This window comes from Lagopus leucura, unplaced genomic scaffold, assembly GCF_019238085.1.
Source record: "Lagopus leucura isolate 7727_CA_CO unplaced genomic scaffold, USGS_WTPT01 Super-Scaffold_100012, whole genome shotgun sequence".
NCBI lineage: Eukaryota > Metazoa > Chordata > Aves > Galliformes > Phasianidae > Lagopus > Lagopus leucura.
This window is the reverse complement of record NW_024962267.1, coordinates 11,178,358-11,192,347: the sequence shown is the minus strand read 5'-3', so window position 1 is coordinate 11,192,347 and position 13,990 is coordinate 11,178,358. Positions and strand designations below refer to the sequence as shown.

The 13,990-nt window shown below is 41.8% G+C and overlaps 1 protein-coding gene across 1 annotated transcript in view; it reads right to left on the bottom strand.

Moving 5' to 3' along the window:
- Positions 1 to 13,990, bottom strand: part of SATB2 (SATB homeobox 2) — a 124,256-nt gene that overhangs the window by 42,639 nt on the left and 67,627 nt on the right. The window contains 1 exon segment of the mRNA XM_042874587.1: positions 8,858 to 9,330. Coding sequence (XP_042730521.1) covers positions 8,858 to 9,330 — 473 coding nt within the window.

The window sequence follows — 13,990 nt, the reverse complement described above, 5'->3', positions numbered from 1 at the left end:
GAAAGTCTAGTACTGATTTTAAGTGACCAAACAGGTCTCCTTTACCAAACACAGCTTTTAGGATGAATTTCAAGATAGGTAGCTTATTAAAATCTTTGCTTTTCCACTCCTGGGCATCATTTTTAAGCCAGTTACTGAAGAGGCAGTGGATGAAAAGTTGAACAGTTGCACAGGCTCTGCTGAGCTGTGCTATCCAAGCATCCCAAGAGAAAGACTCTGCATAAGCACATTTTGGTTTGTGCTTGGAACTGATGCTATTTTTTAAATTTCACACTGGATCCCTAATTGACTTAAAAAAAAAAACTAGCCAGAAGTGGAGAAAGGAGCGCATGTCCAGTCAAAATAAAAAAGTCTTTGGAGCTATTTAGGGTAGGAGCAATTTTGACTTTTTTTTTTCTCTTTTTTTCAAACAAGTGAAATCTAATCTTTCAAAAACAATTCAGCAAAGTCACTATCTTGGGGGTTTGCCCTGCACTCATCCAATGAAATCCATTTGTGAACTCATTTATTTTTTTCCCAGATACAGGATTTCCAGGACAAACACGTCAAACCTCACAAAGAAACTTTTTCAAGCAACTTCTGAAAGAAAATGCACTACAATGAGAGTGAATGTTATTCAGGCCAATTCCTCGATCCGAAGGACCGACTAACCAGCCTTTGAGACCAACACAAAGGCTCGACCAAAGCCCATGGAAGGCAAGCAAAGTCTTTCTGCCTTCTTCCCAAAGAGCTTTGATTCAGGCTTGTAAAGGCATAAATGAGGTCTCAGTGGGACAGCAGACTGCACTACCAGTGACCTAAGGAAGGACAGTTTTGCAACCAAGGCTTTTCAAAAGTAGTCTGGATCAGGTTAAGGAGGTCATGCTGGAACACAGCCCAGACACCGATGTCCTCAGGACAGAGGAGGGTGAGGGCCATCAGGCAGCTGGGGACTCACAGCACTGGCCAGGACCTCACACACATTAAGTTCAGAGCCTCAGCTGGGAGCCGCACTCTGCTTCACCCACACCTCAGCAATGTGGCCACGAGAGCAGGCACAACTTTAAAAAGGTTCAGAACAAGGCTTGGGACAACTGAAACACTGGCCAGGGCAAAAACCTGAATAAACCCAACTAATGCACTAAACCTCAGTTTGTATGTTCTGTAGAAGATTATATACACACAAAGGACTAAAAAAGCATAAACACTTTCTTCATAATTTCAGTTAATCTGTGCCTATCCATACTTAAACTACTGCTAAGAGCAACAGTGAAAATGCTGAAAAATTTTGCTTCTGTAGTACTCAAAGCACAAACAGCACACATAACCAGCCATCTCAAAAGAAAAGCTATTCTGCTTCCCTTCAGGTATAGATGTGATTGATGAGGATCAGAAATCGTAGGTGTTTATTGAAGTCAGAATCTGAATCTTCATGACCCGTGCAATAAGCCTGTCTCCTCTCAGCATCCTCATTCAGTATGAAAGGTCCGTTTCCAGTATGCGAAGGCAGCACACCTGGGAGCCTCTAGTTAGCTAGTCCTTCCTAGTGACCTACACAGAAATCTCACAACAGTCAGTACACAACAAGAAGCTTGGTTTGACCAGGCAGGAATGAATGGCCGTATTTAAAGTTGCCTCCTGCTTGCAGCTGAAAGCTGAGGTTGAAGGTCAGTCTGTGGAGCTCTGCAGAAGCACCAACTTCTCATCACCCTTCCAGGAAATGAAGCAGTTCTATCTGCCATGTTTTTCTTGTGCCAGGGCAAGCTTTTACCATGATATCTCTTTGCCTCTTGGCTTTAACTAGAGGCTTCAGCTTCGACCTCCAGTATTGTTTTCTAGGCTGATTAAGACGCATTAATCATTTTTTAAGAGAGAAATCTTTGCCTCTAAGTATGCAGGACTCAACCAAGTCTACAGGAAGCACTTGCTTCTTAGGAATCTAGCTCATTTTCAGATATAGCTTTGCCTCCATTCCCTTGCATCTCTTCCTAACTTCATCTAGGATATAAAGCAGAAGTGCTGGAAGTTGCTTAGAAATGCTTATCCTGGCAATGTGTCCAGTCCAATTTTGTGCAGCAAAATTAGTTTAGATAATCAGTGGAAAATTTCAAGTTGTTAGCCAAACCAAGCACCTTCAGATCTATCCTGTCACAGTTTCCATCACACAAAACTGCATTTGCACCCGTTTCCTTGACCACCTCTTTCTGTCTCAACATGCAAAGCATCTGCATGCAATGCTCTTGTCCGTTTACATGAGCTACAGAAGTCAAAGGACTTTGTGCAGTTTTCCACCAGTGTGAACAGGAGATCAGGTGTCTCCTAACACCCTCAGTCTCTCATTAAAGAAAAATTTTTTTAAAATCTCCTGATCCTTAGATTCACTGCCTACAGCCAAAGTATGAGTTTCATTCTTAAACTCATTTAACTAATGGTAAAATACATACATCTCAGGAGAGAGCTGCTTAGGCACGCAGCATTTAGAGGCTGATTTGAATAAAACTTATACAGGGTCCAACTATGACAATTTGATTTTTATTATTAAAAATGAAGTGCTTAAATCCTCAAAGAAAATGCCTTTATTGCATTAGTTTAATAAAGTCTCTTTTTTATTACAGTATTTCTTTTTATTAGGGAAGACAAGATGTTGAGCTGAATGTGGATGCATGGAGAAAAGCAGGCAGAGAAGGACCCACCACCTGCAGCCACGTGGTGCCACCGTTTATAAGGTTCATGTCAAACCTCTGTGCTGAAACAAGCTGGGAAGCGAGCAGGACGCAGCGCTCGAGCACGCTGTACAGCCGTGCGCTCACTCCCAGGCTCAGGGCTCCTGTGCCTCAGCTGAGCAGGCAGCAGCCACCCCCGACAAGCACACATTCTGAAAGCCTGACTCACGTGCTACTTAAGATTTTTCATTCAGCTTATTGAATACAATTAACTTAATTGAAACTGAAATTTTGGGCAGTGCAAAAACCAACGGTTGGAACAAATATCCCATGTACTAAAAATCTGCAATTTATTAAATTAAGCACTTCCCTTACACACTGCCTTCTTTCCTGGGACTATAACAGAACGCTGCTTGTGCCACATTACATAGAAGAATAAAACAAGGAGACAGCATGAAACGGTTTCATGCAATAACAGAGTTTTCTATGGGGAAAAACACAACAAAAATTCCCCCCTCAAAAAAACAAAACCAGAACCCTCACTAATTGAAAGTCTGTGCACAATGGAACAGACACCATAGCAATGAAAGCAGCTTGAATGTCTCACAAGATAGTAGGCAGAGAATGAAAGCTGCTCATCTTTCTCTCACTTAAGTCAAAGGAAGAATTACTTGCAAGAGGAATTCTGTCCAGGATTTGGCTCACAAGAAAGCAGAGGTGGAAGTTCCAGCTATTACAACAGAGCATATTTCTAATCTTAAAAAGCCTATTAAAGGTCCCAGTTCTGCTCCCACTCCAGTCTGGGGGAATTTTGCCAAAGAAAGCAGAATTAGGCACGAATGAAGAGTTGCCACCGCTTCCCTGTTTGCCTCCAAAGATTTTCTTTGGAGTTTCTTCACCAACCGCTCCGTTTGCCCTCAGAGCCTCCAAGCCCCCCCACACCTGACTTGCTGCATCTTTGCACACCAAGCAGCATTACTGTCCCCTTTCTCGTGGCAGGAGCCTGGACATACCCACAGTCACGCCAGGAGCTGGGGCACCCAGAACTGAACCTACACCTCAGTCCACTTCTGCAGTCAAAGCATGGCAGAATCCCTCAAACAAGATGAATCCGTTTGTTTTATTTTGTTATAAATATCACTACATCTGAGGGTGTAAAAGTAGAGTTTCCCCCTTCCTGTTCTGTTACTTGATTGTACCCAAAAAGCACAAGTCACAGGAGCTGACCTGCCTTCCGGTCTACATGTTAGAAAATGCTTCCTCATTGCTAACTATTGAGAGAGAAAAGGAACAGAAAGCTAAATGCAGCCAACTTTCTTTAGGAAAAGAGTTGCATGCATCCCAAACATGCCTGCTCCTCCAGCTCTCTATATCTGGCACCACAACTGTTTCATTCAAAAAGCCTCAGGTTCACGGATATTCCCAGTTTGCGAGGCTGTTCAGTAAAACAAGCACTGGCCATTCGCCCAAACATTTTACTAGTTTTGGCTATTATGTCAAAACATTGGCAAAAAAAGATGCGTAAAAAAAAAAAAGATATAAACAGAAAACACTCAGTCTATAGGCTTTTCAGTCGATGGGGTACTTCCCAAAGCAGAGAAAAGCGGTTCCCTGATCCAGTGACTTAGGGCATCTGGACTTACAAAAACAGCCTGACTGTCCTCCCCTGTCTGAACCTGCAGCAATGAGGGATGCCCAGAAAGCAGGCACAAGTGGAAAACAAGTTAATTTTTCTCATGCAAAGCAGGATTCAAATCTCCTGGTTTAAAACTACAGATTTTGAAGAGCAGAGATTACTTCAGTAACTTCAGATTCGCTAAAAAAAACCACAACAACAACCATTTCAGAGAAGGACAGGGTGAACTCAAAAGAGCATTTTCATGCACTCCCTTTAAACAAGTCCTCTCTTACCTCTGTATCCATCACCACATGACCACTTAGCAATACACTACAACTCGTGATACCACAAGCTTTGGTGATATCAGCCCTTTCAGTTGCAACTTGGGTGCTGCATTAGGAGATACTATGGCACAAAAGGGAGGGAGTACATTGACTCTCCCCAGAGGATGCTGAAAAATCCCGTGTGTATTCTCCTCCAGGAGCAAATCGTAGTCTTAGAAGTCATTACATGAGCAAGAAACCGCATCTCTTGCCCCAGCAATGCTGCTGAACACCTTCACCATAACCAGTTTCCTTCACTGCCTCGACCCACACCCACTCCCTTGCCTGTATGACTGAGGGTCCCCAGGGCCACCTTGGAGGGAAGGAAATGATGGCAGCTAAATGCAGGCCAGGAATACAAGCAGCCTTTGTGCTCTGTCCTATCTACCTGCATCTCACAAGTTCAATTGAGCCCTAACCTGCAGCACAACAGTCCCAGTACCACTCCTTAGGCTACAAAACCACACTGACAAATTTGAATAGCACCTTACCACAGTTCACATAGGAGGACCATGCCTGTAGTCCAGAAATGCAGTGCTGCTAGCATCCGTGAGGATGTACAAAGCCTATGAGGATGTCTTTCCAACACGCACCATTCATAGGTGACACAAACAATGCTAGTGGGCACAATCATTTTAAATGTTTTGAAGGGTATGTAGGAGTTTCTCCCTTGTTGGGAATAATGCCATTAAAAACCTTCAAAAACTGAATTCTCTGTAGGGGTTGAAGAACTCTCTTCCAACCGTCCCAAACCACTGAATAAATAAGCATTTAGATTCTGCAACAGGGTGAATTAAAACTGCGACATTGATTCTCTCACAGTAAAGGAAAAAGACGACACAGAGAGGCACCAAGCATCAATTATTCGCACTTTGAGGGTTTCTGATATCCAACTTGAAATAAATCTCAAAATGTTCATTTTGGAACTTTCTGTTTGAAAGAATCCCTCTTTGTGGTCAACACAGCCAGAGCCAATTCCTAGCCAAGCATGCTGTGCTGCAGTCCCGGGCACAGAGCAAGTACTGAGCTTCCCACCTCAGTGGGACTGCAGTGGCAGGTCTGTGTCCTAGGAAATGCGCAGCATTTGTGACAGAAACCAAAGCACTTTCTTTTCACATGTGCAGACAACAGCATGGCCACAGGCATAAGGAAATAGCGTGTCTGAAGCTATGACTTTCCAATTTTTAGAGGAAGGTTTGGATGTCTCACAAATCATGCAACTGTACCTCTCCATCTTCTGACCATCCTCCTTTCCCACACACATACACGCATACATACATGTGTCAGCCACTTGTTCCAATGGATTTAGCCTAGTTTGGATCAAAGCTTCCTCTACTTCATTTAACAGATTTGCTCAGATGGAAGGTCTCGGGGGAGAAATAATGTTCATAAGAAGGGGTTTTTCAGCATTGAGTATGTAGGTCACTGGACTTGAAAATAAATCAGAGAATAGTTTATCTATTAAGCAAGTCTCACAGTACATATTTCATGAAGCTATACTTAATTATAGGCTAACGTGTGCTGCAGAACTACCATGAAGAAGGATTAAGCAGCGGCCCATAACGCAGTGATTAATACAGTTATTAGCTGGCTGGCACACAGCATCTATTCTTTGATATCATAATGAGAAATAACAGGGCTTCAGTTTCTAATCCAAGTATTTCTAGAGAGAAATGCACAGATCCCCGTGTCTCCTGACAAGACTCAAAAAGGAGAATGAAAGGAGGTGAAAGCAGAACTTTCACATCAGGAAGTTCCACTTCTCCCCCCCATGGATGTTTGGGATTATCCCACATCTCCTACAGTGCAGTACAAAGCTGACTGCTTGAGCACCTCTTCTTACTACTTGGGGTAACAGTCTCTGGCCTGAGGGGAGACTGATTTGAGTTGAAAGTAAAAGCTGAGGACAGTAATGCATAAATATGCAACTACACTATTTTGCTGCAGTGATAGGTCATAAGGATGTAATGCACTGCATGTAAGGTTCACTGGTCTTTTAGACTATTGAAGCACAGCTCTGAGACGAGCAACACTTTTATGGATGTTTGAGACTAGCCTGTTCTGGAATCACTGTCACAGGCTGTACAGGTATATTCATAGGTATGATGGAAGACTAAGAAGTAGACAATTTCTTTCCTTTTATATAAAAATGTGTCTGGTAACTTGCAATGAAGCAATCTTTTTTTTTTCCCCCTTAAGTGAAATCTAGAGAAGTTTGTGCAATCTGAGACAAATATCAGCAGGACAGAGTAAAGACAAAATCAGTGATTCTAATACCCAAGAATTACACACTATTTTGTTTACCAGTCTCAAGCGTAAACTGGTTGGAGGACAGAGCATTACATCCCATTTCCTGGTGCAGTCCTGTCCAGCAGAGGTGCTCTGACACCTTCCCAAAGGACATCACATTGGCCTGTCAACTCAGGGCTGCTCAGGTCTGTGCTCCCAGTGAGTGAGCTCAATCTGGACAGTTAGACACTCGTGAAGTACTGAACCACAAAGAGACATTGCCACAGCTCCCAGCAGCAGCGCAGTGCTTTCTTCACTGTGGTGTGCAGAACAACAGCCTGCAGTTCCTGCACTGGCTTGGTGCAGGACAAATAGGCCAAATAAACAGCAACAACAAAAACATATTACAGCTTCTTTAGTCCGTATTCGGATAATTTCCATCACAGCTGCTATTAAACACCATAGATAGATGAAAAACTGTAAAATCACTAAAAAAGAGCAGAGTAGTCTCTCAAAAACGCCTGCTTTTTCACTGCTGTCTTCAGAAGTCAAGTGGAGTGTACAGTCAGGGATAGGTGAGGCGTGGGATTTCCTAGGCACGCAGAATAAAACATTGCCCCCTTTTAAACACTACAGCTGAACGGCCAGTTTAACACACAATTTGTTTGACAGCTTGACAGGGATATACTTGTGGTCTAGTGACAGATTTGGGTATTACCAATCTGTCCCAGTCCGACTAAAGCAAAACATCATGTTCAGTGACTATAGCAAAACCCTCACCAGCAAGGTTAATGCTGAGCTCTCACTCAAGTATAGAATATGTCATTCTGTCAATACTATCTACCTTGATTATACAAGGCTTTATATACAACAGGTTATGATCTCAGAGGGATGAAAAGCTTTTCCAAATTAAAAGCAGCATTTTAAAGAGGAAATACTCATACATTCCTATGTAGTTTTCATTCGATATCCTCAAGGCTAACCCCAGAACTTAAAGACATGCTGATTGAACATGAATGTTTTTTCTGAGTGCAGCCATCTTATGAATTTAATGGAAAAAGGGAAGTAATAAAAATGCGCTCCATACTTTAATTAGTTCCCTCATAATATGGCATTTCCAAAATGGCAGTGCCAAAGAAAATCATTAATCCAGGAGAACGTACAAAGGCACTGTATGGCTCGACAGACAGACCTCCTGCAGACACATACAAACATGGCCCTTGTCTTCTCTTGCTGGTAAAGCTAATCTCAAAGATCAGCTCTGACTGTACAAAAGAAAATTGTACCGATATTTAAATATGATATCACTCCCCATTTATCAATCCTTACGGAGGAGTATCATCAACCAGAAATTGTGTTTTGTATGCCTTGAACGCTGTCTGGCAGCAAGATAAACGTAAACAGCCTGCATTTCTGAATGTGCATTCACCTAAGGTATTCCAGGTGCTAGGCTTACGCTGATGCTGCTGTGTAATTATTTTAACATCTAAGTTTCAATATTTTAGTGAGAAAACCAGCTGCAAATGGCAGACATCTCTTCCAGCAATCAATTGTCTCTTATGCAGCCAGCACCAAGACTGCCTTTAGGCCTATGAATACCTGCCTTCCTCATTTCTGTATCACTAGCCTCTGCAGTAGTTGTGCAATCAACAGCAGTTACCACAAGAAGGAACTGAGAAAGTGACATAAACTAAAAGATGCTGATTCACTTAGTCTCTTGTTACCTTTCCCTGGCCATCAGGCAGGAGCAGATGTCGAAGTTTATAACCACAGAGAAGAACTCAGGAAAGAACTCACACCAGCAGAACGATAACTAGAGAGCAAAGCTCAGGTGACAGCACTAGGGTAAACAACTTCAAGCAAACAGCTGTTCTATGAATACACAGCCTTGCTCAATCGTGCCAATGAGACTGGGGAAAAAATGGTGGATGGTATGCCCTATTTCTGGGGTACACCTTTCCTTGATCTGCAACAACCACACAGCCCCACAAGAGTCACAACTTCGACCCCTCAGCACTTCTTGGTTATAGAACAGAAACGGATACCTGTGTGCGGTTGAATGCTACTCTTGCAAAGACAGCTTGAGATACACTGGCTCTCTTCAGCTCATCTCTGACTTGCTGGTAAATATCTGGAGAGACTTCCACCGATGAATTTGATGGCTCTGGTTTGACAGCTCTAGGGATGGGTGGATGATTCAAGAACTGCTGGTTGATAGCCTGTGGGTGCTGGTGAGCCAATAGCCGGCTGACGGCAATCTGTTGGTTTATCAGATGGGCCATTGCTATCTGCTGCCTCACCAGTTGTGGACTGAGCTGAGGAGACAGGAGCCCAGGGTTTATCATTGTCTGCATCGTTGGCACTTGGTTTCGGATTGGAGTACTGTGGTGAATTTGGCCATGAGGAGACTGTTCGTTAGTTTTTCCCAAAGTTGCCAGTTGGTTGATATTTGGTAAGTGCATGGGACGTTGACCAAGAACACAATAGTCTGAAAGGTTTTCTCTTTCCACTCTTTCCACTGTTAAAAGAGAAAAATTATTTTGCTGTCAATTAAAGTTGGCACTTACAAGAGGACCATTAGAGTAAGAATTACTCCAGGTGTACAGCACCCAATTTAGTTCTCAAATCTGCACTTGCATAAAAGCTACTCAAAAACAGAACAAAAGCAATACAAGTAAGAGCAACAAGAATCAAGACATGTTCATACTTCTTAGGAAGCCTCCTCGTAAAACTGGTAGCAGGTGTCTGTTCCAGCCTCATTTCCTAAAGAAACGAGTTTAGACATTTCCACTCACACTGTCAGTAACTTCGGAATCTGTCATCAAATTGAATAACTCTTTAAAAGAGGGGAAAAATTTCAGAATCACTGGCATCGAGCTGAAGGAGAGAAACCCAAATTAGTATCCACCCACACCAATTCAATGGAAACCAGACCATTCCCTATGCTGCTCATGGAACAACTTCTCATTACAAACTCGGCAATTATATTTTTTCCAACATAAAGTCTACCTTGCATCATGTGCAGATAAAGTTACCAGGTAATGTGAATTCACCTAGATGTACTGCAGCAGAATCAAGTTGCTTGCCTGAAAGCATGCTACATAACCATGCATATCCTTGATTCACAAATGATAACATTTCAGAGCAATGGTTCTAACAAAAGCCTCATTACTCTGTCTGGAAACCTTGAAGGAACTGTGCATGAATGTCCACTTTACAGAAAACAGATTCTGACAGCAACCTTTTACTGGTTTATAGCGTTATTTTATGGCTTTACCATCTTCAAACTAAATTTTGAACAAAAACCTGTTATTCTTAAGTGACATTGTATTACAAAAAAAAATGAAGCATTACAAACCAGATGCATTTATTGTAATCATATATGCAGCTACAGCCCTTTCAGATATCTTACATCAGTAATACTGCAACACCTTTTCGTGCAACTGCCAAATTAAATGTCTGTATTAGAAAACCAAATTTCCTTTACAAGTAATATTTGAAAATTGGAAATGAAGTTTATAAAATAAAAAAGTAAAACTATTACTTAGATAACTTTAAGTAATCAAAAGTCATTTTATACAAAGTTGAAGATTCCACGAGCTTCACTACACAAAATTGGGCATTTATCTATTGATCTAGAAGTGTCCAGGGACTGCTACCATACAGCTAACAAACTACTACCTCATGTTTATGTTGCTCTTGCTAAATGAGACGACAGGATTTATTTGATAAATAACGTAACGCAATCAGAACTTGTGTAATGATCAACAGTGGTACAAGGATTTTGAACTCTTTTAAGACCTAATCCACATAAAGCTTTGAATCTTTACATAGTACTCAAGGTGACAATTTACTGATGACTTTCTCTGTTTCCTTTTAAACAGAAAGACAGCTCTTTTCACCTTTCAGAGTTAATCTCAGACAGAGAGGGTTGAATTCTCATGAGGGAGGGAATGATGCCCAGAACACAGACACTCACAACTTTTGTCTTTAGAGCTGTCATTCCAGAACATCGCAAGTACACATTTTTATAACTAGGTAAATTAGTACCCAGCAATTTTATTTCAAAATATTTAACTTCCCTGTTCCCTTTTTTTTTTCTTAAAAAAAAAAAAATCCAAAAAGCCTTTAACCTTCAATAAAATCCTTGTTAATGAAAAAAATAAGTAAAAATCAAGCATTTCTAATAAAATTCTTATTCCATCTTTCTTCAAAAGCCAATGTTTCAACTCAACTGATTTTATAACTGTTTATTTGTGCACGATGTTTCAGCTATGAAATGCCGTACAATTCTTGCAATACACAAACATTATTGTAAATGACTGTCCATCTCCATAAATTTCTCGCAGCCTACTAAACACATAACACAGCATTTCAGTTTGCTGAAAGTACTAACAATTCCTACTTCAGTACTGATTAAGTACCCATTCCCAAGCATTAGGCACAGAAGGCATGCAGGGTCATAGGGAGGAAAGGCTGTTCTTTCTAGAGAAGACCCCATCCAACACCATGGCCCACACAAAAAACACATGGCCATATAATCACCTGAGCCTTTCTGTGGTGAGCCTGTACCTGAATAATGCTATTAAATACACACTGTTGCCAGGAAAACCAAATGTAATTATTCCAAAGGTACAGCTGCTACTTGAGAATCAGGAATTAACTTAATGTGCATACAATAAAGATGTTGTTCAGTGTACATGAAATAATAGGAGCATTCTACTGAAAGGAAATGCATCAAGAACTACATTTACACCCTTTGGAGATCTAAAGTCCTTCCACAAGTAGCTTCAGGAAAGCTGAAACAATTTCTCACCTATTTTGTAGTTTAAGAAATATACAGAGAATAAGTCACTGAAACCAATAAATTACTACTTGTTAGAACTCAAAAACAGTAACCAAGTGTTTTTGAAATCCTGTTGAGAAGTAAATATAAATAACATCCACTTTCTGGGCTGAGCCACATTTGCCAAGTTTCCACCCACTCTTGACTTCAGTGCCAAGTCATAAACCCCTATAAAAATAAAATTTAAGATGAAAAGGCTGCCAGGCTGTTAATCTCTGCAATGCTACTTGGAATCACAATTACAAGGAGGCATCATTTGACTTGCTTCCATAGGTGTTTTTTTTTCCCCTCTTCTTATCAATTTGCTTTTTCGATCACATTAGGCTATATTGCCACACAACCACTCCCAACAAGCCAACCAGATTCTAGTCACTTCAATCCCTTCAATAATAAAAGGTTACCATTAACAGTTATGCTAGACAGAAAAGATGTGCGTTACTTAACTCCTCAAGGTTCTTTCCTTCTCCAACACATTTCCCATATCAGGTTCCCTGTTGTTCATCAGTGGCTATGAACTGGTGGGGCTCTGTGGGCCTGGGCAGGAGAGAGCCTGACACAGTGCTGAGGCAGAAGCCAGCCTCCTGTAGTCCTTTATAAGCTGGCTGGTATTTGAACACACTGGCTTATAAAACAGTGAAGACAGAGCAGCAGGACCTTAAATTGGGAAGGAGGGGGCTCCATCAATGCCTGTGGTCTGTGTTCAAGTACTGCTGTCAGTCCTCCTCTGCTTACAGTGCCCATGCTATTTAAGCAAAAGCTGGCCCAGAAGGCTGTTACCTACCTGCCATCTGCAGTCCAGTCACAACAAAAACTACAGCAGTGTTTTCCCTTTTCTTCCTGCATCATGTTGCCTGGTATTCAATTTTGCGCCAAGTCCAACACCTCCTCCACATTTAAGAGTCAGCCTCCAGAAGCCATACGTACCACATAGGCAGGTTCCAGGTACCAGGACCACAGGTACCATGTCCAAGCTTAGCAGGCAGCTCACTGAGTACCCTAGAATGGTATCTGCCCTTCATCTGCCCATATCCCGCTACAAGATGTAGCTACCTCTGCAAAACACTTGGACACCAATATAATCCACAGAATGGAAGCAGCAAATTGTCATATTTAAATGTTCCTTTCTTTTCTCATAATGATTACCACGTGTGCCAATGTATTTCAGCTTCATACTGAGCTAGAAACTTCCTGGATACAGCACAAAAACAACCCAGTGCACCCTTCCCCTGCACGATACTCTTACCCTCTACCCAGATTCCCTGAACAAACAGCTGACAGTCCACAGCACAATAGCTTGGGGTGGTCCACATGCAACTTTCCATTTGAAATGAAACTAGCTCAAGAGATTTAAAATAAGATTTATTTCTCCACCTTCCCTTCCCCTCACCCTTTATTTTCACCAAGTTGTTAATAGGAACATTCTGACAAAGAGCCTGTGGGGTATTTAGGGCTTAGGAACAGCACTGTACTGACGGACAGCACTGGAATCCAAATTGCTTAGCGCACAATAATGGATGCAGCAGGGAGAGCCAGATCTTAACATATCTCCCAGCACCACACTGCCACGGTCACAAAGAGGGCCCTGCAGCACCCGTGACCCAGCGAGTCCCCAACTTTTTAGTCCCACAGGCATACAAGCATTTTGCACAAAATAGAGCACGAAGAGGCTGCTAAAGAAATTTTTTGTAATAAGTTACTAGTCAGCAGGACTGCCATGCTTCAATTGTGACAGGATGTCACCACCCCCGGGTTGTTCTGCAGTGCAACAGCTTCAGAGCTTGCATCTTTGTTTTATTTATTACTTAAAACCTGGTGATCATAAAAGCCATTACCAGCAGTGGTAAAGGCCAAACTAAGCTAGTCTGGGCCAGCAAAGAGCTCTGTTTTTGAGCTTCAGTATGACAGGCATAGAGATGGAGAGGTTCCCACAGTTTCTCATAGCTCGACAGCACCTTACTCGCTGGAGCTGAACCTGTTCTGAATCATGGAGCCTTGCATGGGAAAAGCAGCTCTGACACCGTACTACCTCCATCTCAGAGTGACATGCAGAGCTGGGGGTGCTGCACTACACCAACAGGGTGCCCTCTTGCTTACCCTATGATTATCAACTTCCTCTTTGTAAATATAACAAAGCCACTCCAGAGCACAGAAGGTGCTTTTATAGTGGTAATTCTCTATCATTTTATCTATAATTAGCATAATTACTTATTTGTTTTAATCACAGCCCACTTAACCACTTCAGTGCAAAGGATTGATCTGAGGAGTCTCATTTTCATTCAACATTCAATTTTTGTAGTTACTCAAAGTCATCCACTGGTTTCATTTACTGCTT